Raw genomic sequence first — 26300 nt, 5'->3', positions numbered from 1 at the left:
GCTGGAACAAAAGATGGCGTGGGGAGCCCAATACGGAAAACTCAACACTGGAGACGTAACACCAATCTGAGTTCATGTTCTCCGCGGTGTCTCCCTCAAGGCCCCTTTGTTATCTCGTTCCAAATGGCGCCGCGTGGTAAAGACTCATTAACAGACAAAAGGTTCCCTCCAAGGCGATGTTCACAAAGTTAGAACATCGTAACGACCTACCTACTTTTCTATTCCTAAGGATTCTGCTGTGACAGTGAAAGAGTGATTGAGGATTTGAGTGATTCAGGAAGTAGAATTTAATACAAAAAGGCTTATTTCGCTGACAAGCATTGTACTCCTTAACTGTCTCCTTGCCTTGCCTATAAAAGACTATGTGAACGATGTTAAGAGAATGGACCTGTTTGAAAAGACTATGTAAAGACTTTAGTGAGTGGATGAGTGAATGGGGCCTGAGTAACTCTGTTTGACTTATTTTGTTTTGAAAAGAAGCTACTATATACAGATAGGATAGCAATGTTTTTACAGCAACCCTGAAATCCAAACATTTACGTGTAATTCTCTTTAGTGCTAGAACACACACACACACCAAGCCAAGCAGACAAAGCGTCATTAATCACATGTTGATGAAAGAGCCATCTATTCTGTGGCAAACAACATTATTCAATTTCTGATGTCAATGTCAGATTCCTCCAGGAGTCAGCCAGTATGTACAAAGCATTTAGACAGACTAACATCCCTGATCACTGATAACAAGGACAGTGTCTGGAATGTAAGGTGGGTTGGACCTAAGACGAGCCCACTGATCCCAGGCAAGAACAATCAAGCACAGATCCAAATGACTAATATTTGCATTCCCCCCATCAGTGCGGTACAAAATAATAACACGACACGATTCATAAATGTGGTCGTCGTTGAATAACCGCGGCATCTGCTTTGCTCTAAAAACAAAGTATCTCACATCTGGGAGCATGGGCCAATCTCAAGCCTGGCCCCAGTGCCCGGGCAGATCCCCCCCAGTCTGCACATCCTGGCCCCAGTGCCCGGGCAGATCCCCCCAGTCTGCACATCCTGGCCCCAGTGCCCGGGCAGATCCCCCCAGTCTGCACATCCTGGCCCCAGTGCCCGGGCAGATCCCCCCAGTCTGCACATCCTGGCCCCAGTGCCCGGGCAGATCCCCCCAGTCTGCACATCCTGGCCCCAGTGCCCGGGCAGATCCCCCCAGTCTGCACATCCTGGCCCCAGTGCCCGGGCAGATCCCCCCAGTCTGCACATCCTGGCCCCAGTGCCCGGGCAGATCCCCCCAGTCTGCACGTCCTGGCCCCAGTGCCCGGGCAGATCCCCCCAGTCTGCACATCCTGGCCCCAGTGCCCGGGCAGATCCCCCCCAGTCTGCACATCCTGGCCCCAGTGCCCGGGCAGATCCCCCCCAGTCTGCACATCCTGGCCCCAGTGCCCGGGCAGATCCCCCCTAGTCTGCACGTCCCTGTGGGCCCGTGGAGACTGGGCTGGGCACACCCGCACCGTCAGGAACCGTGGCGTAAACAGAGCAGGGATGATGGCCTGAGTGCCTCTCTCTCTCCCGGGTCATCCCCTCCAGGAGGGATGATGCCAGCGGAGAGATGCAGGAGGGATGGGCGGATGATTTACAGGGCGAGATTAAGTGGGTGATGCTCCGTATGAATCTCCATTATTCCACCATGTCCTGTGGGGACATGGTGGGACATGGTGTGCCAGGGGCCTCCCCACCATGTCCTGTGCCAGGGGCCTCCGGAGGCCCATGTGAGGGGACCATGTGGACCTTTACATTGTGGTACTTGCTTCACTTACATTTTACATTTACATTTAGTCATTTAGCAGATGCTCTTATCCAGAGCGACTTACAGTAAGTACAGGGACATTCCCCAGAGGCAAGTAGGGTGAAGTGCCTTGCCCAAGGACACAACGTCATTTTGCACGGCCGGGAATCGAACTGGCAACCTTCAGATTACTAGCCCGATTCCCTAACCACTCAGCCACCTGCACTTGAGACACAGCATGTACTTACACTTTTCAAATAAGTGTTTATACGTAGGTAAAAGAAAACATCCCCATCAATATTCTACCTCAAATGATTGAAAACATTCTCGTTAAGAATTTTGTTCTTTTTTTTTTATCAAAGAGTTGATTTCAAGCATAGCAACACACAACAGCAACATTGAATCGATGGAATTGATCTGTCAGTGAATGCTTCTACCTCTCCCACAAAGAGGTGTAAATACATCTCGCCAGACTCTCATCCAGCAGCTGTAGGATGGAAGTTGGGTTTTGGGGTGTTTGTATGTGTTGTACTGTTTACCGTTAGTGTGTGCACTGTATGTGTGTGTGTGTGAATGTGTGTGTGCGTGTGTGAAAGTGAGTGTGCGTGAGTGTGCGTGAAAGTGTGTGTGAAAGTGTGTGTGAAACTGTGTGTGTGTATGTGTGTGTGTGGTGGGGTAGGAGGATCGGAGGGTTCTCTCTGCACCTGTGTCTCTAAAGAGCCACGAGGCAGCAGTGAACATGGCCAGCGAGCTCAGGGAAAGGGGAAGAAAGGAGCACCTGATTCCACACGGAGGGGAAGGGAAAGGACAAGATCAGTTGAGAGGAATGTAATTAGCTCAGCTCCAAGGTTCATTTGAGCTGGCCAATTACCCGTCTAATTATCAGGTGCAGGGAGAAAGGGATGGACGGAGGGGGGGGGGAGGGCACAGGGGGAGGGGAGAGGGAGAGGAATGGGGGAGGGAAGAGAGAGAAAGAGAGGGGAGGGAGATATATACGTATGAGATCATTATGGGACCACCAACCACACCGTGAGGAGGGTCTAGTTGCAGTGCTGGGACGTTTCTAAAGGTAGTCTAGGATTGTTTGAACAAAATGTATGTTTAGAAAGATTAAAAAAACACAAGAAATATAATTTCATCCTCAATTCTAGACCTTCTAGACCTGTGGCAGGTATATAAGCCAAATGAGTGCATTTCCTTCTTTATATAATTGTATGTGCCTTGTCCTCATCTACATCTGTGTTCTGCAGTGGTTTGTATTATTCAAACTGAATCACCAGCAGTAAATACATCTCACATCACTGTCTGACAAATAGCCTCTGACGGCTGAAAGAACTAAGAGAAGGGAGTCGTAAAAGAGAGAGCAGGGGTAATAGGATCTAATGGGATGTTCTTGAAATGCAGCCAAAGCCCTCAACACTGGCTGCCTGATTACTGTCATTAACAGCAGCAAAGCTCCGCTTTCCCTCGTCACTGACTCACAACGGCGTGATATCTGTCCCCCTCTGCTCCTGCCCTTCCTCTAGGACCTCCATCCCTCTCATCCCTCTCATCCTTCCCTCCCCCCAACGTGAGTTCACAGGATGCGGAGTGGAGAAATCCTGAACACAGAGGTGCCCCTGTGTGTTTGTTATGACTCAGGTCTCTCCTTCCCTCACTCTCTCTTTCTCTCTCTCTCCCTGGCTCCTCTCTCTATTTCTCTCCCTCTTTCCCCTCTCTCTCCCTCCGTCTCTCTATCTCTCTCCATCTCTCCCTCACTCGCACCCTCTCGCCCTCCCTCTCTCCCTCCTTTCTCCCTCCCTTTCTTGATCTCTCTCCCTCTATTTCTCTCCTTCTCTCTCACCCACTCTCTCTCACTCTCTCTCTCCTTTCTCCCCCCCTCTCCCTCACTCTCTCCCTCTATTTCTCTCTCTATCTCTCCCTCCCCCTATCTCTCCTCTCTCTCTTTCTAACCCTACTACCCCTAAACCACAAACACATAGCCTGGATGCCCGAGCAGCATGCGTCATAAAGGTACAGAGACACAATGCTCTGAGGCAGAGCAGAAACTAGACCAGCTGGACAGTGTTTCCACTCCCATACCCCCCCGCCCTAAGACATGTAGCAGGACACCCGCCATGAACCGAGATTTTAAAATCATTACTGCTTTTACTGTTGGGTGAAAGGATAACACAGCAATAGTTACCCAACAACTCAAGTGAAAGAGTTAATTTGTTTTGTATTTCTGAGGGCAGACGTCGTTTAAATGGAGCAAACGCGGAATTGGTAGGGGTTGAGTTCAAACTGTAGACTGTTGCAAAGTGATTTGGATAATTTGCTTTAATGTCTTTCACGATTGATCAGTTTGTAAACAAAAGGTTCCTGTATGTTTTGGATTCTCATTGCTCTGCAGGAAGATATTAGGGTCCTGTTCTTCACATAGAGAAACCTTGGTGTTCCTTTTGCAACCTGACCAACTTGGGCCCCATTTGAATAACATTCACTTGTCCTTCCTCCCTTCCTGGAGCTGTTCTCTACACAGCAAACATGACGGCTAGGTTGTGAGGGAATGATGCACTTGTACAGATTACACACAAGGCCTTGGATGGATGGTGTTTTAGCAAGAACTCTGATTGAAAAACCACAAGCAGGGATAAACTGTTACATGATCTGTGACTCCACAAGCACCACTCTAAGAAGAACTACTTAGGAACTAATGGTGCTCACGCCATAGAGAAGAGAGTGAAGAGAGGGAATCGAGAGATTGTGTGCGCGTACAGCTGGGCTCAACCAAATGAACACAAAGCAGAGGTTTAATGGTTTTAGTGTCAGGGGGTTGATCTGGAGTTTTGCCCATTTAAGAATAAATAGAAAGATGTATAGTATACACACAAACCACCCCCCCCCCTTCTGCCACCCAGACCCTCTTTTCTCTATCTTGATCTACTATCTCTCTTTCTTTGCTATCTCTCTATCCCTCCATGTCTTTCTCTCATTTACACACACACACACACATTTGCACGCACACACACAGCACACACATACAGTGCTGTACACACAAACACATTCTCTTGCCCCCCCCATCCACCCCCCCCCTCTCTGTGCAAAGGCTATCTCTCCCTCCATCTGTGTTAGAGGCTGTCCTGGTGTGTCAGTAATGACAAAGTCCCAGCATTCCTTGCAGCCAATTAGCCCAGGCATAATTACACAGACACATATGGAGCTGTCAATCAATAGAGCTCCACACAGGAACTCTGCCCACCCAGGGCTGCCAGCAGACCCAGCAGAGAAGCCCAACAGCTAGCTTAACAGCTAGCTACCACTTCCAGCTACCACACACTGACTGTGGCAACACACAACCTGACACAAACCAGATTCAATCATAACTACAATAACAGTGTCACTCCAAAAACGAAAAAGGCAAAAATAATTATAACCACACGGCACAAAACTGAGTGAGTTAGTAAAAGCAAATTCTCTAAATGAGAAATTTATCAGGAAGAAAAAGAAAACCAATGTCTTATGACAGATACTTGTAGACTACTGCGCCAAGAGACGTACAGCAGGCACATTTTTCTGTAGCGAATAAATAAATCAAGCCTTGGTTAAAATAGTAAACAATATAAGAATGACGTCAGCAGCCATCTGATAGAATTACTAAACAGTTGAGGGCAAACAGACAACCACGGGTGATTAGAACAGGGGTTGTACGGGATACGAACACATATGTTGCACACCATATGGCGGACAGTATGGCAGAGATCAGAAGAAAGTTTGGGTTATAAGTAAAAATATTTCTTTTTGTAACGTAGCTATTTAATCTGCGCTTGTGATGAGGTAGATCTGCCTGAGGCAAACGTCACCTGTGGACCACAGGGTCATCCTCTTGGTCTAATGGCAGATGCATAGAGAGCTCATCTGACTCATACTGTTCTACGTGTGTGTGTACGTTTGCACACAAAAGAACATTTGAAACTTTAAAGATGTTGCATATTTCCTTGCATCGTGGGCCCATCATTCATTCATTATCGATTCCCAAAACGGAATAAATAAAGGCCTCGCCCTCTGACTCAATCGATTCCTTTATTTCCCAGGAGTATCAGAGCAACTTTGGCCAAGCTCACCTAATGAACTTCAAGATTGCTGTGCAAAGAAAACATGACTAAACAATTAGTCGTTGTTAAGTCATTTACAAACACATGGTATATTTCTTTATTCAGACAAAGACACTAATCACTTGTTAATTATACTGTACACACTTTCACACAGTGTAAAACAAAATGCTCAGGGATGTGTGTGCGTGCTTGTGTGTGTGTGTTCGGCTGTGTATTGTTTCGGGTTTCGATTGGTTATGAAGCCCTTTGTAACATTGATTGTTAATTTGATTGGATGTGATTGTTGTAGGAGCCCAGCACAGCCCCCTCTGCTCCTCTCAGTGGTAGACGTGAGGGATGGGAGATCCTTCCCCCTGCAGCTGGACTTACCTCTGGGACGTTTTCTTGTACTTCCTCCTGACAAACAGAGAACAGAGGGAGAGAATGAGAGACTGAAAGGAGAAGCCTCTCTCGTATATACTGTTGTTACACCGTCCATCCACCCTACTATGTACCAGGTCAAACACACACATGCACACGCACTCAAATACACGCACACACATACATGAAATAACCTCCCATTCTTTCTTCCTAGATAGACAGGCCATTGGCTTCCAAAGCAGAGAGGGGGGGGGGGGGGGTGAGGGGGAGTGTGGGGGGGGGAGAGTGTGGGGGGGGTTGGGGGGGGGAGGAGACGGTGGCTCCTGACAGAAACATTAAAGATTGACCTTCCATTCAGGCAGAATTCTGAGCACTTAGCTTAATTCGTCCCTATAGCCTACATATCAATCTGTCCAAGGAATGAGGAATGCCATGCAAAAGTGCAAGATAAGGATGACAATCTTAGACAAATGCTACCAGCTAAAACTCATTTGTTAAGTGATAAAAACAAATCTTGGGGGCCAAATGTACATCAAAATGTAACCCTAAACCCATCAAATAGCTATGGATGGAAAGCCAGGCGTGGACGGCCAACTCAGACACTGTTTGCGGCATTGATTAGTAAGGTGGGTTGAGTCAGTCATGAAAATAAGACAGGATGGGGTTAGGGTTAGAGAGGGAGAGGGAGGGAGAGAGAGAGAGAGAGAGAGAGAGAGAGAGAGAGAGAGAGAGAGAGAGAGAGAGAGAGAGAGAGAGAATACTGGAAAAAAATAGATAATATGTAAGATTAAGGAGACACTATCTCTTTCAAACATTCTCCCTCCATCTCTGCCTCTGTGATGTCATGCTGGCATCCACAACAATCCTGATGCATGCTTAGACATCATGGGACTGAATGAACTTAAGTGTTGACTAGGAAACAGGAACTGACTGAATGCTTGTGCTAAACAGTACTGCTCTGATGGCATAAATAATGAGCTTGTGTTTTTATTTTGCCATACTCTGTATTTCTGGTTATTTCATTGGTGGTTGAAAAAACGTTCTCTCTCGATACTACAAAAAGTCAGTCAGTCTGATTAATTGTTCCAAAATGGATTCATCAATCCATTGATTTCCATTAATATGGTATTGGTGTGAACACGAGCGAGGCACTGCCGCAGTGATCTCATTTAGGAATGGTAACTCAATAACAACCATTACGGATGCAGGAACAGAAGGACTGTTCGTCAGTGTTAAGTAACAAAACCACAGCTTGTCATTTATACATCCATCAGTGGCCGACATGGGCTTTTACACACTGCCTGAAACATACTGCCTCAGTCCGTGAGGAGACAAATTAATATCGTAAAAACACTTTCTGTTAGGGGCTGATTTTACATGTCTGATATGAGATCTCTGTATTTGCCATTACTGTATGTGAAAGAGATGGGGACAAATAAAGAGAGAGAGAAGAGTAATCTACTATACTCCCTCTTTATTCCCTGTCTCTCCCTCTTTCTTTTGCTCTCTCTTGCTCTCTCTCTCTCACACTCTCTCTCTCTCTTGCTCTCTCTGGGAATGATTGGTGAGACCATTGTGTGTATTCATCACTAAAAGTACACAGAGAGAGGGTGAGAGAGAGAGAGAGAGAGAGAGAGAGAGAGAGAGAGAGAAGCGAGAGAGAGAGAGAGAGAGAGAGAAAAGAAAAGGGGTGATGAAGTGGGAGAGTGAAGTGAGAATGAGCCAGTATTACACCATGATCCCTACACTACCACCAAACAATCTCCCTGCTAAGCTGCCAGAGCACATGAAAAACACAAACACAAACGGCCATACACGCAGTAAAACACACTCTCGGCAACACACACACAAACACATACGCAAATACACAAATCGGACCACACATAAAAACTGTGCACGCTCCAAACGAACACACCACCCAAACCAAAAAACAAATGTACACACCAATGTACACACCAACGACCACCCAAACAATGATACAATGCACTGGAAGAGTACTACAGCAGTGGACAGCTGTAGCAGCTGTCAGTCAAAGCCTTCAGAATGAGCTCTGTAAACGCCAGATTAAAGGCTGATGTTTCCCAGTATACAGAGGGGCTCTCCAGTGGACCAATCAGGCCCCTGAACAGACGTCAACACGCAGCAGACACCCGGGCAGCAGTGGAAGGTTAATACCACTGTGTACTGCACGAACACACATCAACATCACACATACAGTACGTGACACAGTCAGTGTGTGAAATAATAAACCGGGTATTGTGGACTGGACAAGGAGTTATGTTTGGGATAAACACACACAAGAGGTAATACACACCCACATCGTGGTAAGATTTCATAAGTAAGGAATGGATATGAGACAAAATTGGCACGATAGAACATAGAATAAAATAACTGCAGTTCTGAACTCCAGGAAGAGAGTAAGAGTGCGAACAGGCTGATTGTTAAACTCCAGGAGACACTGTCTGTTCTCATTCTCAGGCCTATGCATGCACTCTGCCTCTGCACTGTTCTTTTCATCTTTGGGATAGAGGAAATTGCATTTCATTCAGACCCGAAGCAATAACAGTATTCTGAAGCAGCCCCTCCTTTTGCCCCACCCCATCCCTCTCTTGATTGGCTGGCAGAGAAAGGTCAAGCTAAACACCAGGAGTCTGAGTATAACTTTTTTTTCTTCTCATGTACATTTTTTCTCCCTGTAAGGAAAGGGATTGTGGAAAAGTAGCTGCCCTAAAGGGAAAAGGAGGTCCTTTTCTGGGTTGTGACTGATAGTCATTGGTTGTTCCGAGTTCCAATAATATGCAAATGTAATTGGATTCCAGATATGCATCTCTTTCTCTCTCCATCTCTTTCTCTCTCCATCTCTTTCTCTCTCCCTCTCTTTCTCTCTCCATCTCTTTCTCTCTCCATCTCTTTCTCTCTCCCTCTCTTTCTCTCTCCATCTCTTTCTCTCTCCATCTCTTTATCGCTTCTCTTATTCTCAAAGATCTTTTTTTATCAATCAGATCCACTCGACTCAGATCTTCTCCGCCCGTCTGAAACACAGCTTTTGGATGCAGAAGAAGCCAGTCACATTCTGAGGACTGAAGATAGACTCAAAGTCCACCAAATAAACTATAAAGCTGTCAAATGTCATCAGTCTCAAGACATTTAAAGCCCCGTGGCTCCTCCCTGCTATAGCTCACTGTCAGTTTAGAGTGGTTGGGATCTAAGTTTGGACAGCAAGCACGCAAATGAAACAGGCGAATTAAGGAAGACACATGAATGCACACAAATACATATGAATACTAAACATGTAAATAAATAAATATCGAACCCAAATCGGCATTTATCCAGCATACATGTACACGAAGCGGGAAAACGACCAGGAACAAATCTGACAACGCAGATACAACCGCAACAAATACACAAACACCCCCAAAAACTTTGCACACACGCACACACAAAGACTCCCACTTGCACACGTCAGATTCAAGGTTGCTACTCACAGTCCTCGGAGACGGAGCCATATCTTCTCGATCTGGTCTGGCTGGAGATACTTCAGCGAGGTGCTCTCAAACTCCTCGATCTCTTTGGTGGGAGACTCCATCTCTGAGACGTTTGCCAGATAGTAGAAGTTGAATCCTCTTGAAGTGTGGAGCGGGGAGGGGGGGGAGAGCACCTCCTCTCTGGAGGCTGGACGTGTCTGAGGCTGAAAGGACTGTCTCTCCTCTTCTCTCCTGCCGGTCCCATTCACAGCTGCGGCGCACCAACCTTCACCCTCCTCATCTCTCTCTCTCTCTCTTTCTTTCTCTGCCTCCTCTTCCCCTCTCTCGCCCTCCTCTGTGTGTGTGAGAGTGAGCGCGTGTGTGTGTGACTATGCAGAGCACGCTGCCGTGGCGGTGTGCGCAGTGGCGGCGGCAGCAGCGAGCGGTCTGTCTCTGTCACTGCACTGCTGGGTGAGAGCCGTGCGCAGGGTGAAGTGCCAGGCCACTCTCTCTCACGGGGATACGGGACGCAGGAGGAGGGGAGGGGGAGGGAGGGGAGGCAGGGAGGGAGGGGGAGGGAGGGATAACATACACACTGGGATTAACAAAGACTATTGAGCTCAGAGAGAGGGAGAGTGACAGGGAGAGAGAGAGAGAGAGAGAGAGAGAGAGAGAGAGAGAGAGAGAGAGAGAGAGAGAGAGAGAGAGAGAGAGAGAGAGAGAGAGAGAGAGAGAGGAAGTGAGTGACAGGGAGAGGGATACCAAGACAGTGAGAGAGAAAAGAGAGAGATAGAGAGATAGAAAAGGAGTGAGTGAGTGAGTGACAGGGAGAGAGAGGGAAGAAAAGCATAAGAGTTAGAGATGGAGTAGAGAATTGAAAGAGAACGAGAGGAGAGAGAAAGAGAGAGAGAGAGAGAGAGAGAGAGAGAGAGAGAGAGAGAGAGAGAGAGAGAAGAGAGAGAGAGAGAGAGAGAGAGAGGGAGAGCAAAAGAAAGAGAGGGAGATTGTACACATCCACTCACAGGAAGGAGTCTCCTGATTGTGACAAACGATGGGTTTCTTTTATTCACTGAGAACCAGAAGAGGGGGGCGGATGGGAGAGAGTGAGTGAATGAGTGAGTGAGTGGGGATGGTAGAGGGAAGAGGGATGGGAGAGAGTGAGTGAGTGAGTGAGTGAGTGGGGATGGTAGAGGGAAGAGGGAGGGATGGGAGAGAGTGAGTGAGTGAGTGAGTGAGTGAGTGAGAGAGAGAGTGAGTGGGGATGGTAGAGAGAAGAGGGAGGGATGGGAGAGAGTGAGTGAGTGAGAGAGTGAGTGAGTGGGGATGGTAGAGGGAAGAGGGAGGGATGGGAGAGAGTGAGTGAGAGAGTGAGTGAGTGGGGATGGTAGAGGGAAGAGGGAGGGATGGGAGAGAGTGAGTGAGTGAGTGAGAGAGTGAGTGAGTGGGGATGGTAGAGGGAAGAGGGAGGGATGGGAGAGAGTGAGTGAGTGAGAGAGTGAGTGAGTGGGGATGGTAGAGGGAAGAGGGAGGGATGGGAGAGAGTGAGTGAGTGAGAGAGTGAGTGAGTGGGGATGGTAGAGGGAAGAGGGAGGGATGGTGAAACACAGGGTGTGACGAGAGGGGAGGGTTGACTTTGGGGTGCAGGATAGAAAAGTTGCTTGTTGCTTTCTCTGATGAACGGTTTAACATCTGAGACTCAATCAGACCTTGTTATGTAACCTATACAAGAATTCCATGTGACATTAATCGGTACTATATGCCTTGTACCGATTAAATCACATGCGAAACGTTATGTGTTTGTGCAGTCACAAACACATAAATGCACTCCACTCAACACACACACACACAATAATCTCTGTGAAATATTCGACCACATAGTGGCAGAATGATACTTCAATTGCTCTTTAAATCCCTGGAGTAAAAGCAAAGATGTTTTTCCCTTCCTCTTTTCAAGTTGCTTGTCCTTTCGTGTTTTCCTCTTTTCATGATCGCTACAACAAAACAGTGGAGGCATAAAGGAACGGACAGAAGGCCTGACAGGCAAGAACCCAATAACTCTGAAAGCAGAGGTTTAGACCCAAAGTGCTTACATTTTCTCCATCACAACAGACCCTTTTCAGAGAGCTCAATATACATCGTACCCTACCCATCGGCCAATCCACCATGCAAATATCCTTTGAAATTGATCTGCTAAGTGGCCTACTTCACTGACTGATATTCAAATTGCAGAGGACAACAAAACAAATCGGAGGAGCTCTCCCGCCTTGCCACGCCTGCCACTTTCCTCTCACGACGGGCCACCAGCACACACCGGCTTCTGATTCTCTCAACTCTCTCTCTCTCTCTCTCTCTCTCTCTCTCTCTCTCTCTCTCTCTCTCTCTCTCTCCCTCTCTCCCTCTCTTTCCCTCTCTCTCCCTCTCTATCTCTACACCAGTCGCTCTCGCTGTCTCCCCCTTTCCTCTCCCTCCCTCCCCTCCCTCCCCCAAACCTCTATTATCCGACGTCTATCTCCAAAGATGCGCTGTAGCTGCTGCTGCAGTGTGGCAGAGTGGAGGGATGAATCAGACTCCTCCCAGCCCTTCCAATCACTTGATGCAGGATGCAGGGATAATGCCAGCGAGTCCCCTCTAAGACCCCGCTTTCATCTGCTCAGGTGGGCCCTCTCAGAGCTTGGGTAGAGGGCAGGGGCTGTGGAGGGGGGTTCTGGAGGGGGCTGTGTGTGGACCACCACCCCCTCCTCCTCCTCCCTACGTTGGGCTCTTCAAAGCTGCACTCACCCTGCCTCCTCCAATCTCACTCCAATCCGCCTCGATATTTTCAAGGTGTTCTTTTAGTCTTTTGAGATGCTGCTGTGTGTGTGTGTGTGGTGTGCATCTATCTAAGTGTGTGCGTACTGAATGGAGTGTGTGGGTACTTTGTGTGTATATCAGTTCAAGGGCGTGTAATGTTTGTACAAGTCTATGTGTATGTGTATGTAGTGTGTGTGTGTGAATGTAAGTGTGTGTACGTATTGTGTGTGTGTGTGTGTGTGTGTGTGTGTGTGTACGTATTGTGTGTGTGTGTGTGTGTGTGTGTGTGTGTGTGTGTGTGTGTGTGTGTGTGGTGTGTGTGTGTGTGTGCGTGTGTGTGTGTGTGTACGTATTGTGTGTGTGTGTGTGTGTGTGTGTGTGTGTGTGTGTGTGTGTGTGTGTGTGTGTGTGTGTGTGTGTGTGTGTACGTATTGTGTGTGTGTGTGTGTGTGTGTGTGTGTGTGTGTGTGTGTGTGTGTGTGTGTGTACGTATGTGTGTGTGTGTGTGTGTGTGTGTGTGTGTGTGTGTGTGTGTGTGTGTGTGTGTGTGTGTGTGTGTGTGTGTGTGTGTGTAGGCCTCCACAGAGAAACCCCCAGGCCATCAGTAAAGCCTGTCGAATAATCCTGCTGCAAATACTCTCCTCTTCAATCAGGAGTCATTTCCACCGTGTCACACTGGTCAACCCTGCACCTGCTTCCCACTGCTGGACTTACGCAACACGTTCAGACGTGCAGTATTATCTTGAGGTCAGATCAACCTCTTACGATATGGAGGACATGTCTTTCGGACTTGTGAAATGGTTTAAAAAGTGAGCTGTCCCTTAACCCATTCACGCCATGCAGTGGCAGAAGCTAAACCAACTCGACACAATAACTGGATGTGATTGGCCAGGAAACCAACTCTTTATTTTTCCGTAGCGTGAGACAGGGTGATGTGCAGTTAAGTAAATGCCTGTCTTTGGAGTCATGCGGACTTCCATGATTAAACGATGCACGTACAGTAGTCATGTCTAACAGGTCTCTCTGCCTACATTGACTGCATCTTTGAGGCCCCAATGTTTATTAAGCTCACACAGACTACATTAGTTGAAGAAAACCTTAAAAAGCTTTAAGAATTTGACAGCGTTGATCTCTCAAGAAGCCCAAATTCCGCTCTGAAAATAGCTGGGACAAGAATGTGGCACTGAAGGAGACATGAAGTCAGAGCCCTCTAGGAATGCCATGGAGAAATGTTTTCAATGTTAAAGCCAAAAAAGGTAACTGTGGTCATGCTGTTTAATTAAAAAGGATGTGGAACACAGCCTTCGGGCAGTGACAGGGCATGACAGAATGAATTCATTATCTACCAGAACATTTCTTAATAGTTGAAATACTAGGCCTTTCAAAGCACATTTTCTGTTTCCATTATTAGATTACATCTGAAGTGTATTTGCAAATGAAAACGGATCTTGATGAAATGTGAGACTGAAAGTCAAACACAGGGCCCGAATGTACTTCGGCAAAGACACACAAAGACACACAAACACAAACTTGATTGTTACTTTCTTTAAACTGTAGCAGGGCTGAATGAATGTGTTTGCATCTGTGTTCATGTGTGTGGTGTAAGTCCGGTAACAAGTCAAGGAAATTATTTATCCCACATCTCACTTGACAAGTCTGTTTCAAAAACAGAGTCTGATTTATTGCATTTAATAATATTTGATCATGAGGTGCAGTGTCGTATGAGTCATACGAGGCCTAGCTAAACTGAAGCACAGATCGGCTGAAAACAGGACGACCAAGGTATCCCTCTCACCGACTCGGGCACCTTCCCATCAGAAGAAAATAAGAGACTTAGTTCCAGCCATTTAGAGACGCATAAAAAATTCAAATCTCATTTGAATTTGCACACCAGTCGATACAGAGCTATGCATCAAAATAGCAATTCACTCCAAGGTAATGACCACATTTTCAAGACGTCATCTATCACCTAATATGACTTCCTCTTTCGTGGGGTAGGGAAAGGCTAGGGGGATAAGGACTCTCATTACCATCCTCTCCAGGGAGATCCCCTGGGAGGGCGAAGGTCACTAATTCACCTGGACTCAAGTGATTGAGTTGTGGACAGATCCAATAGGGTTTTCAGTCTGGTAGAGTGTATTTACATTACAGTAGTCAGATCACACTCAAGTCAATTCTGTCTGCTGCTATGAATGGATCCCATCATCATCTTCATCATCGGCATCTTCATCAGCTTCATCAGATTTTCGCCGGGTTCACTAAGAGGTCAAGGTTCTGGATTCACTTAATGACAGTTTCCACCTACACTGGGATATTTTTAGTCATTTAGCAGACGCTCTTATATATATTCTGATCTCTCTGTGACATGTCCCTTGCTGTCAAGTCACGACGCTGTCTCTATGTGATCATTGGGGGTTTGCTTCACAGTCTGAACCCTAGACCAGGTCAGAGGTCATTCATTGTTATGGAACAAGTCCACAAATGAGAGTGTTTGAGACGTAAGGCAAAGGTGCATTCTCCAAAAGTGATTACACATCCCAACACTTATACAGATTAATGGTGAACAAACCGTTAACTAATAGGTAACAAATGCTTAATAAATTATGAATTGTGTGAGCTATTCTAAAGTGTTACCAGTTAATGTAGCTTTATTTCAGACTCTATTTGATCACATGTCATTCTGCAGTGTGTGGGGATGGTCATATTACATTATTACATTACATACTATAATAATATTACATTATTATATTACATACTATAATAATATTACATTATTACATTACATACTATAATAATATTACATTATTATATTTCAGTATAAGTAATATTACATGATTATGTCAAGCCTCATATTATCAGTTGGATGCAAATAGATCTTAACTTAGACCTCCATCTAAGTCATTATTGAGTAATCTACTTGATACAGTATGACAAAGCAAATCCTTTCTCTATTCAGCAGCATGATGTAGAGCCCATCCCGAAACCATGGTACCTGACTGATCAGAAGACACCAAGCTGTGATGATATGGCTGATTAACACAATCATCATGGAGGTAAGCTTTTTATCATGTTGATGAATCACTCTGCCTTGTGCCCTTTACACCTGGCAGCAGTGGGTAGTGGGACCTCATTATATCCAAAACCTTGGTCTGTTTGTGTCTGGTGTGTGTGTGTGTGTGTGTGTGTGTGTGTGTGTGTGTGTGTGTGTGGAGGTGGTGGTGGTGGTGGGGATGGGGGGGGGTAGGACGAGAGAAGTGATGACCATCTTTGTGCCTGATCTGGACGGAGAGTGGTCAGCCTTGCTAAACATTAGCAGACTAACAACGGATAGGAGCCTATTAATCAAGAAACGAGTGCATCACAGCGCATGACATCCAATTAACTTAGAGATAAATCACTGTGCCAGAGTTGATGAATGTGAGTGTGTGTGTTTGCGTGTATCTGTGTGTGTGCTTCTGCGTGTCTGTGTGTGTGTGTGCACACACATGATTGTAGGCCACAGAGTTAGCGCACATTCAACAAAACACGATTAGCTGCCTAATGAACATGAGTGGAGCCATTGACAATGCAGTAGGTGTGTGCTTCAGTAAACTACTGGTGCTGTATACACCTTTTGTACCAAAGCAAGCTCATTCATTAGCTGTCGATGCTTTATATCTATACAGGCAAGCTCTAATGAGCACCAGCAACAGCATGACACCACCACCGTCACAAATCAGTGGGTATTTACATTGCTAATGGCACCATGTTGTTTTCTGTCACTGTACAACTAGGGACGTTGTCGACGGCAACAGAAAAGCAACCTGTTTACCTGAAACCATCCCCTTGACTCCTTGACAGCAGGGTAGCCAGTGCGCAAATACATAAGCACAACTGCAATTTAAACGAGACAAAGTCATAGATCGTGGTGTCATTCACAACACGACCTTTGAGCGGAACACAGGAAACGAAACAAATTCTTTAAAAAACACTCGGTAGCTGTTCTGATTGAACGGCTGTTCAATTATCTCTACCTCTCTCCCTCTCTCTCCTGGCTCTTACTGGTCCCCAGCAGAGAGTCTGTCTCCCACATGATCTAATTACCACAGCCTGGATGAGACCGACCACTACTGGCTTCTGTGATGACAGGGAGGGAGAAGGTTTTATGGACATTTCATCACCCTGCCCCGTGATGCTGGCAGGGCCTTCTAACCTCCTCCCTTTCCTTGATTACCACACGCAGGTTAATATGCAGGCTCATACTAAGATAATCAACTGACTACACACACAGCCACACACACACATTCTTTTGTTTTTGTGTTCCTGTGTGTGTGTGTGTGTGTGGGGGGGGGGGGTTCCTGTCTAATAGCAACAGTCATTCTTTCAAGCCAAAAGCCAGGTCAATTCTTTCGGAAAAAATGTCTGTGTTGTAAACAGGAAGTAACCTTCTCCTTGGTTACTTTGCTCTGACGTGCCAAACTATTCTATCATTGGGTCATATTTTTCTTTCATCTCTCTGTCGTCGTTTTTACATGAAGGCGCCAAGCTGCCTCCAGTCAACTGGAAAATGACTTTGCTTCCCATGACCCCCCTCTACAGGAAACAAACCTGCATTCTCAGGGACAGTGAGATGGGTAACAGGGGCTCTATCATTGGAAAGATCAGCGAGAACGAAGATATCAAAACGCACTTGTAATTTCTGAACAAGGCTGTGAAACTGTCTGAATGTGGGGAACGGTGTTAAAGAAAAACAGTTAACTAAACAAGTAGAGGTCTGTCAAGTCACCGTCTGTGCACCTTTGAATACTGTTTGCCATAGCTTTACACATGCTTTACAAAAGCGACACGCTTTCAAAACAGACTTCTGCTACTTACAGTCTTGTATAGACAACATGAATCTGCAATTCTTGGGTGCAGTTAACAATACCACAGTACACGCTCATGACGGGATGAAACAATCTTTTGAAGTCCCACTCACACCAAAACAACCTCTTTACCGACTTGGAATGATGGTTTGTTCTTTGCTTACCTATAACTGCTTCCCCCCCCCTGCCCCTGCCCCCCCCCCCCCCCCCCCCCCCCCGCCCCGGCAGTGGCCTCGTCTTGAGCATAATGACTCACACTCTGTTTACGCCTTTTGCATCTTTAGTGTCTCCTTGTCAACATGTTCCACATGTGACACCCCTGGCATTTTTACCCGTCTCCGGGGTTCTCACAGGTTAATTGGTGTTATGTGTATCATGACATACAATATTACAAAAGTGACAACACATTATGGTAATTCTGGTGGCGAGTCCTCATTATCTAGTGGAATCAATCAGACCTGTGTCCCCTTGAGTACCTTGTCCAGACCTGTGCATTGCAATGAGCCGTTGAGAGTTTGTGTGTGTGTCTGCGTGTGTGTGTTTGTGTCTGTGTTTGTTTACAGTTTAGAGTGCTAAATGCATCAACCATTCCTGGCTCCAGTCCGGCCACATGAACGGGAGGAGCATATCAACCCAACCTTTTGACAGACTAGAAGCACCAGTCATAACACTGTCCCTCGCAATAGAATGCATACACTATGGTTATACTATACCTATACCATGGTTGCAACTCACCTGGTCTTATTGTAATCTTATACATTAGCTTCAACAGTCTTATGCAAGACTGTGGACACTGAGGTTCAAATCGCTGCTCCAGGTAGTACCCCAGGACTGTTTCCCTTTCGCTTTAACACAACAGGCGAAAAATCACTCAAATAACTCTCCCAAAAGTCAAAAGGAGCTTGTCCTGGTAGGACTGAGCCTGCGACAGGAGACAGGAGAGAGGAGAGAAGAAAGAGGAAAGAGGAGAGAGGAGACAGGAGAGAGGAAAGAGGAGAAAGGAGACAGGAGAGAGGAGACAGGAGAGAGGAGACAGGAGAGAGGAGAGAGGAGACAGGAGAGAGGAGAGAGGGCAGCACCTAACCTGAGAGCAGTTTTCTCAGTGGCGTCGGGTCCGTCTGCAGAAGGGAGTTCATCAGCCAGGATCTCCTCCACACTCCGGGGGTCGTTCAGGGCACCTGTGGCCTCCTTGTCTTTGATCCCCATCCCTGCTGTGATGGCGGTCCACAAAACACTCTGGGACTTTGAGCCTGCAATGGCACAGGACGCAAATGGGAAAAGTTATCTAAAATGTCAGTTTGGACTGCAAGAATCTATTTATTCTCAAAGATTGCTGATGTTATTGCTGAGGATAATGTTGGATGAGGATTTGGTCTCGTCGCAGCTGTGATTAACTAGGGTCTTTGGTATTGCTGCCACCTTGTGGCCATAAAGTGCAATCTCTGTCTTGTCATTCCTTGCAGTAAATCTGTAAATCCCCAGGACGATAAACAAATAAGCAATGAGACTTACGTGCAAACCTGGCCAGGGGTTTGGTAGAACTCTCTCCATCCTCATTTGCCACTGGAGAAGTAGAAAAAGAGGACAAAGCCGTAAATGTTAAATTAAGAGACGTCAGGTGTTGGTGTGAAATGCTTATCTCTGGCTCAAATTTGGCTTGGAAGGCACAGGAGAGTTTGCCAGACAATAATACTGTATTCAGTTATGTTATTTCCATTCACTCTAGCACAAACGCTATCTCATGCAGTTGTGTCAACAATATACTTCCTCATAGTGCAAACCTGTATTTAACAGATGTCATACATAAACAGGAAGCATTTAGGTAACTTTTTTGTGTACAGACGTTAATTATATTACAGTCGAGCGATAAGACTAGGACAGGTGACCTCACAGGGTGAAGTTATGGTTGGCAGTAGATGATTGACAAAGTGCTATCAAGAATGAATTCAGGCCCAAAGATCAATGGATTTCCTTGACATACTGATGTAACCATGACGACAGATGCCACCCTGAAGCGAATGGTGATATGAGGTAAGGGATAAACTCAATAAGCGTGTCTGTACTCAACAGTAAGGGTTATGACATACACTGACAATCCATAACACAATTCCACATTGTCAGTTGGGTCAGTTTGAATCAGTAGTCACACCCTGAGTGGTTTTGCAAAATCATGGTGATTTGATGAGCATTCATACCAGGTCCAAAATCTTTCATAGCCACTCAATGCAGTCCTGGCCCTCTGTCCTATACATCTCAGGCAATCATCTCACTTGTTCTCTCTCTCTCTCTTTCTCTCTCTCTCTCCCTCTTTCGCTCTTTCTTTCTCTCCCTCTCTCTCTCTCTCTCTCTCTCTCTCTCTCTCTCTCTCTCTCTCTCTCTCTCTCTCTCTCTCTCTCCACTGCACTCACCTATTGTGATGTTGAATCCGTCAATGCTGAACGTGGCACTCCTGCCCTTCTTAAACCTCTGCTTCTTGGACAAAGCTTCCATTGCTGTTAGACTCACTCTGTCCTCTCCTCTCCTCTGCGCTGCTTCGTTAGATCACAGACTCGGCTTCTCTTTGCAAATGAAGAAGTGAAGAAGTATTTTTCACAGTAGTTACGAGTTGAGTTCGCCCCTGTTCGTGTTGTCAGCGACTACGGCTCGACCCTGCAAGCCGAGCACCACAACTGACTTCTCCGTCTCCTCCTCTCTGCTCCTCGCGCCGCAAATTTCTCACCCCAGCCACCAACGTCTCTCTCTATCTTTCCTCTCGTACCTCAGCCGAACAGCTCTCCGTCCACACCTCCTAGCACTTCCCCCGAGAGTGTTGTGAGTGAAGGTGTGCAGGGGAAGGGTAGGGGTGGGGGTTCATCGGTGACTGAGTCAGCGTGACATGTTTAGCAGGCGAGCTCTTAACATCAGCTCACTCGTGGCAACAACTCCAGCCCCGCAAACTCTAAGAAATGTTCAATCCTACAATTTTCTAAGTGGATCCAGCCACGCTTACTGAGGCTCCACAGGTCAAAACCTAGATTGATGTATATCCAGCTGTCAAATGTTCTCGTCTAGCATTAATCATTTAAATCAAATGTTGCATTTCTGCTAGCATTTCTGTTCTTTTACCCCTGTTGTCATATGATTGATTTAGTTGTGTTGTCTCCGGCCATTTATACTGTATTTCTGATTATCCTCTCAGGATTGCTCTGCTCTTAAGCACAGGTATGGTACACTGGGCAGAGGTTTGGTCCCCTTATTAGCGCTGGCTGACATTTCAAGTATGACATTTTTCATGTTTCATGTTTCTGAACGCCCCTCTAATTATGAAGAGGTTTTGAGGCCGGCTCCTTTTTGAAGGCATGGCTTGTTTTCCAGCTGAGCTCTGAGACATGACACTTGTAGGTGAAGTGTGGCACCATTTTTTAAGACTTATATTGACCGTTAACCTTTGTCATCGATAGAATATCTTAAAAGGAAATACTTATAGGCTTGGATTTGGTATGGTTTATAATAAGAAAAGAAAAAAACACACCTTTTAAATCATTTTTTAAATGAACATATTCTGGGTGTATTACTAAGAATGCAGTTGCTTGTGGTGCCAGTTAGGGTGTCCCTTCGCTCCAGACTCTAAAGACCTGTTATGAGACCTGGTTGTTTCTGTCTCCTGCTGTTTCCAAAACAAGACATCATATTCTCACATCACCACTGTTTCATTCAAGGCACGTTCGATACATTTACGGTAGCAAATCAGTGCTTTGAGAGGAAGCTAAAGATAAAGCTATCAGAATAAATATGACTCTGTATGGTTCTGCGATTCCAGAAACATCTATTCAAACATTTGACCTTAAAATTGTTTATTTGGATTCATGGGCTCTATCATTTGCAAGTCTCAAATTAAAATGACTCAGGTTGGCAACTTGACTGTGTGAAGGGGTATTAGGTTCTTATTTTCATACACTTCAATCCAGTATACACATCAAGCCCTCCAGTAGATTTCAAAGGGGAATGAGACAGACACGGACTGTGCTACAGTTCAATCTATGGATAATAGGCTTATTAAAGTGACAGAGATGTGACTAGTTAACACTGATACAGCACACAGGTGGGGTACTGATAATGTAACTGTCCGCTAATGATATCTGGCGATATGACAAGAAGATATACCACCTCCTTACCGGATGAGAGTTAAAATAGAGAGACCAATTAAGTAAAACGTTGAAGGAGGTGACATCAGTTACAACCCTGCCTACTTCAGAGATGAATCACTGGTCAAGGAAAAATCTTTGAAACCGTTAATGGCACCCTGCAGCATACATTAAGTGTTTGTACAGACATCTTACACTAATTTCAGCTTGTTATATATATTCGCTGGGGTTGGCAGTGGGTGACAGTAGCTGTGAACAAGTACTACAGGTCATACAGAACATTCAGTTCAAGATCCATTATCTTGGGGGGTCACTGTCATGGAGACGTAACTGTAACCAGGCAACCATGAAACCTTTCAGTCACATTGTGGAGATTACATACATTGCACCAAGGGCATGAAGGGGTTAAACAGAAAGAGCTTAGGCTCCTGCATTATGCAGTCTTTTTCCTCTTCCTTTGAACATCTCATCCTCTGTCCTACAACTTTACCTCAACATGTGCTTGCCGTCCATTATTTTAGCATTTGCTGGAAGGCTTACAACTATTTTTTCCATGATTGATTTGTTTCAGCAACGACTTTTTAAACATGACAAAGGTAAAGATGTGGTTCAAATGATCTGGCTAGAATGTTGGTACTGTGGATGGTCACTGTAGGTCTTGTTTTGTTATTACAGTAGCAGAGTACTGCACAGACATAAACACACCGGCCCCCTATCATGTCTGTAAAGAACTGCCTTTCACCTTTGATCAGGAGATGAAAAAGAAAAAGCCCAACGGACACACATTTACTTCAAGAGAAGCTCACAGTGGCTACATGTTGATGAATATGAACTGGCAGTATACTACTGAAATGTACCTCATACTTTTTTTTTAATTATTACGCTGCGATACAATCCCCCATGCAACAAGCGGGGAAACAAACAAACTAATTATAGTCTCCCTTAGAACACATGACTGTAGAACGAGACAACATCACCAGAACAGTGTACTCCTCCCATGTGTCCCCACAGTGACACATGCAGGTAATTAAGCAGCACTGGGAGACAGGGAACCCATGTATTTCCCAGTGAAGTACTCATTAGGGAACCATTTAAAGTGACATACTGTATGTTGATCTGTGGAACTGGCCTTATAGACATGACACGGCAAAACATTGACAAGCAATGAGCAAATATAAAAAAATAAATAAAAAAAATGTTGGTTCTGTAACTTAGCATGTTTACATTACATTTCGCAGACGCTCTTATCCAGAGCGACTTACAGTAAGTACAGGGACATTCCCCCGAGGCAAGTAGGGTGAAGTGTCTTGCCCAAGGTCACAACGTCAGTTGGCATGACCGGGAATCGAACTGGCAACCTTCGGATTACTAGCCCGACTCCCTCACCGCTCAGCCAACTGACTCCCTATGTGTAACAAAACACACAACCTTTAAGTTATAATGTTTGGGTTCCCAGTCATACTGTGGTCTACAACGTCCTACTGATGTGTCAGAATGAAGGAGATCTTTGATTATGTTCAAACATTCTCCAAACTCAATCATGAAAATCCCTACCCACAAGCCCTGGACACCAAATGGACATCAATCTGTTCATTTTCTCCAAACACAGGGACTTGAGCTAATTACAGTGCTAACGCAGCGTTGACCTAAGGCATGTGTAGAACTCAGCTCTACTCCCACGCCTGGACCCAAAATAAACACTGTGGGGGAAGAAAGTAACAACATCAAGTAATCAAACCAAATACTTGAAGAAGGTTTAGCGAAACCATTTCTTCTGTTCGTTAGAACATAACACCCTGGGGAAACATTATTGAGATAAAATCGTAATTAGTTGCCATTGCTCGTTAGTCAATTTGCTGTCCTAAAGTACATGGACAACAACCCAATTAGCATCTTTGATGTGGACTTCTCTATGAAAGGGTAAGATCTACCGAAAGGGAATTGAGTCTCAGTGTCTTCTACCATCCAATCCCTTCTGGTGGGAGAGAAATGGATCCCCCCTCGTTCCATTTCAGGGACACCCTCTCGATATGACCTACTTCTCTCCTACGCCAAGAACACAATCAACGACAGAATAATTGCAGCTCTTCAACAACACGGCTATTACAGCATCTCCAGTGTCCTATATTTACACCTGGCTGTCTCTCAGCGAGGAGGGAGACTGACAAGACGCTGTGCTCTCAGCCCTGTTGTGGGAGCAGAAACGCCTTACTGATCACAGCAACACATGCAAGGCCCGCTGCTTTGACCCTTGTGCTGCCTTAGGGTCACATGACCCGAAGGTTCACAACGAACCATTGTGGTGTTTACCCAATTTTACCCAATACAAAAACTAAAAAAAAGCTTTTTCTTTTAACCTCGCGATGTGGGGGGTCTGAGACAGCCCGACGGTTAAAAGAAAATGCTTCACTTTGTTTTTGTATAAGGTACAGTTGTCGCAATACGACGGTGGGTCACAATGACTGATGGGTCAGAATGACCCGAAGATAACACAAGGGTTAATTAAATGTGCAGCTGTTTGCTGAAGGAGGAGGGGAGTTGTACTACAGGAGCACTTGCAGGGCTCTGGCTCTGGGTGGCCGACCAGCATGCACAAACACACACATGATTGAGTCCTCGAAGTCCTTGAAACTCAGTAAATACAAACACATGTAGAAGCATTGATATCGTATTCACAAATATCTGTTGAAATCCCCCCTCTACAGAAGTGACATATTTTTCTTCTCAATACTAGGGGTCAAGGAGAGAGTAGTGTTAGGCTGTGTGTGCCCCACTGGGCTAGGGCAGAGGAGAGAGCAGCAGAGGGGAGAGCAGCTCAGGGATGTGGAGGTAAGGCACAGCTCAGGTGCTCCTCACCTGGGACAGAACAGGAAATTCTGCATGAGGCATCACTGTCCTGTGGCCATGGTAACCGGTGAACATGGGGTATTTTAGGAGCCAACAAGGGACAGATTATTCTCCACTGAGACTGATGAGAGGTAGTTCGAAAGACAGAGAGAGAGAGAGAGAGAGAGAGAGAGAGAGAGAGAGAGAGGGAGAGAGAGAGAGAGAGAGAGAGGGGGGGGGGGGACATGGCTAACATCTCCTAAGGAGATTATGTGGTTGGGAGAGTGGGACTAAATAGTGCAAAATGCTGCTAAACACCTTGACTCATTCAAGTGCATGTTTAAAAAGAAAACTGCTGTACATAGGCCTAATAAAGATCACTTGAGAAATTATACTCTTGAACATTTCTGGTGGGAGTGCGGGCAGTACAGTACACTCGCATCAAAGAGATGCTTCTGTAGTTGAGACATCCCACAGATCGGCCTTCAAAGGCTTTGTACCTATTCATTATGAGTATGTCACTGTTGCTTTCAGGATATTCCTATGAAGCTTTTTTTAGGTGGACAAAGCAACGCTCACATCTGTGGACAAAATGTTGTGTGTGTATGACTGTGTGTGTGTGTGTGTGTGTGTGTGTGTGTGTGTGTGTGTGTGTGTGTGTGTGTGTGTGTGTGTGTGTGTGAGTGTGTGTGAGTGTGTGTGTGTGTGTGTGAGTGAGTGAGTGAGTGAGTGAGTGTGAGTGAGTGAGTGTGTGTGTGTGTGTGTGTGGTTACATAATATATACGTATACAGTATATCTATATTTATACTTTTAGGATAGGTTAACAGTAGTGGTCTCGTTTTTATCAACTTCCTCCTTTGTAGAGAGTAAGTAAGTGACCTGTTCCCTATACAGTTATTTATAGAAGGGAACTACTTTTAAGATAGAACATTTTACTTGAACAGAAATCTATGAAAAGATATGACCCTGTCATTGACCCATTGACTGTATATGAAATAGTACTTTGTCGTTATCCGTTTTGCCTATTGCGAGTGTGTGACGGTTTAAGGAGTCTTAACTTACCGCTCTGTCGACTTCCACGAGGTTCTCGAACAGTTTTTTGTGTCCCGTCGCTGCCCTGTCCGTTCAGGACCTCGGAGAGCGACTGTTGGGTGCTCTGACGCCCAATTTGGTTTGAACGTGTATTTAAGCGCATGCTTCTCGATTTTGCCGTTTCAGGTGCCGATTGGTTTCGCCCAGAATCATGATCCGGTTCTGAACCCACTTTGACAAATGCGTTTCTTGTTCTTCTTGTAAAAGCCGACGTCACGGAGCCCATTCCAAATATTTGAATGCTACTCAGTGTATGTTGGTGTCATTTTCTGTTGAAGAATAGCCTACTCTGGTTTTCAAAGAAGCAGTCTCTTTCCATTCAATTTATTCATTTGCCGAAATATTCTCATCGTGTGAACAGCCTACTGTATTCCCCAGAGTACGCCCTGAAATAGTTTGCAATTGCCAAGACAAGTTCATGTTTCGAGAAAACTATTCGTATCAGGTAGACTGCTCGAGCAGCCTGTTCTCTCCGCGCGCAACCTGTATGACGACAGACGTCACGCGCAGAAAGTTGATCTTTTTGGCAAACAGAAGGAACTCTCGAGGGCAAAGGCTAGCAACAACAAGCTACACTAATTAGGTTGCATAGAGCCCCGGATAATCCAAATGACGAGGAGAAAAATTGTTGTAGTTCAATTTACAGTAAGCATTTTTGTCTGCAGAACATGAACGTGGTTTTAACCTTTGCCTATTGCATTGTTGAGCGCAACCGGGATTTTTATAATCAAGCGATAAATAAACAACTTTTTTAACATAAAGTTGAACAGTAGATGGCAGTCAACAATAGCCATGTACTAAATCTATCTTAGTCACATTATGACAAACCATAGACTCATTTTCAAATCTCACGAATTATTGAGGTACCTTGGCCTGGCTCCGAACCAGAATGTGTACATTTAAGATACATTGTCGTGAA

At 45.6% G+C, this 26300-nt stretch overlaps 1 protein-coding gene across 1 annotated transcript in view; it reads right to left on the bottom strand.

Moving 5' to 3' along the window:
- Positions 1-25607, bottom strand: part of pde1cb (phosphodiesterase 1C, calmodulin-dependent b) — a 44241-nt gene extending 18634 nt beyond the window's left edge. Inside the window, exons 1-4 of the mRNA XM_067253860.1 lie at positions 25352-25607; positions 18851-18901; positions 18423-18588; positions 6250-6276 (exon numbers count right to left, since the gene is read on the bottom strand). Coding sequence (XP_067109961.1) covers positions 6250-6276; positions 18423-18588; positions 18851-18901; positions 25352-25607 — 500 coding nt within the window. The remainder of the gene's footprint in view (positions 1-6249; positions 6277-18422; positions 18589-18850; positions 18902-25351) is intronic.
- Positions 25608-26300: the final 693 nt, after the last annotated feature.

Source organism: Osmerus mordax, chromosome 16 (genome assembly GCF_038355195.1).
Source record: "Osmerus mordax isolate fOsmMor3 chromosome 16, fOsmMor3.pri, whole genome shotgun sequence".
NCBI classification, from domain to species: domain Eukaryota; kingdom Metazoa; phylum Chordata; class Actinopteri; order Osmeriformes; family Osmeridae; genus Osmerus; species Osmerus mordax.
The sequence above is the reverse complement of the archived record's forward strand: the minus strand, read 5'-3'. Positions and strand labels throughout refer to the sequence as shown.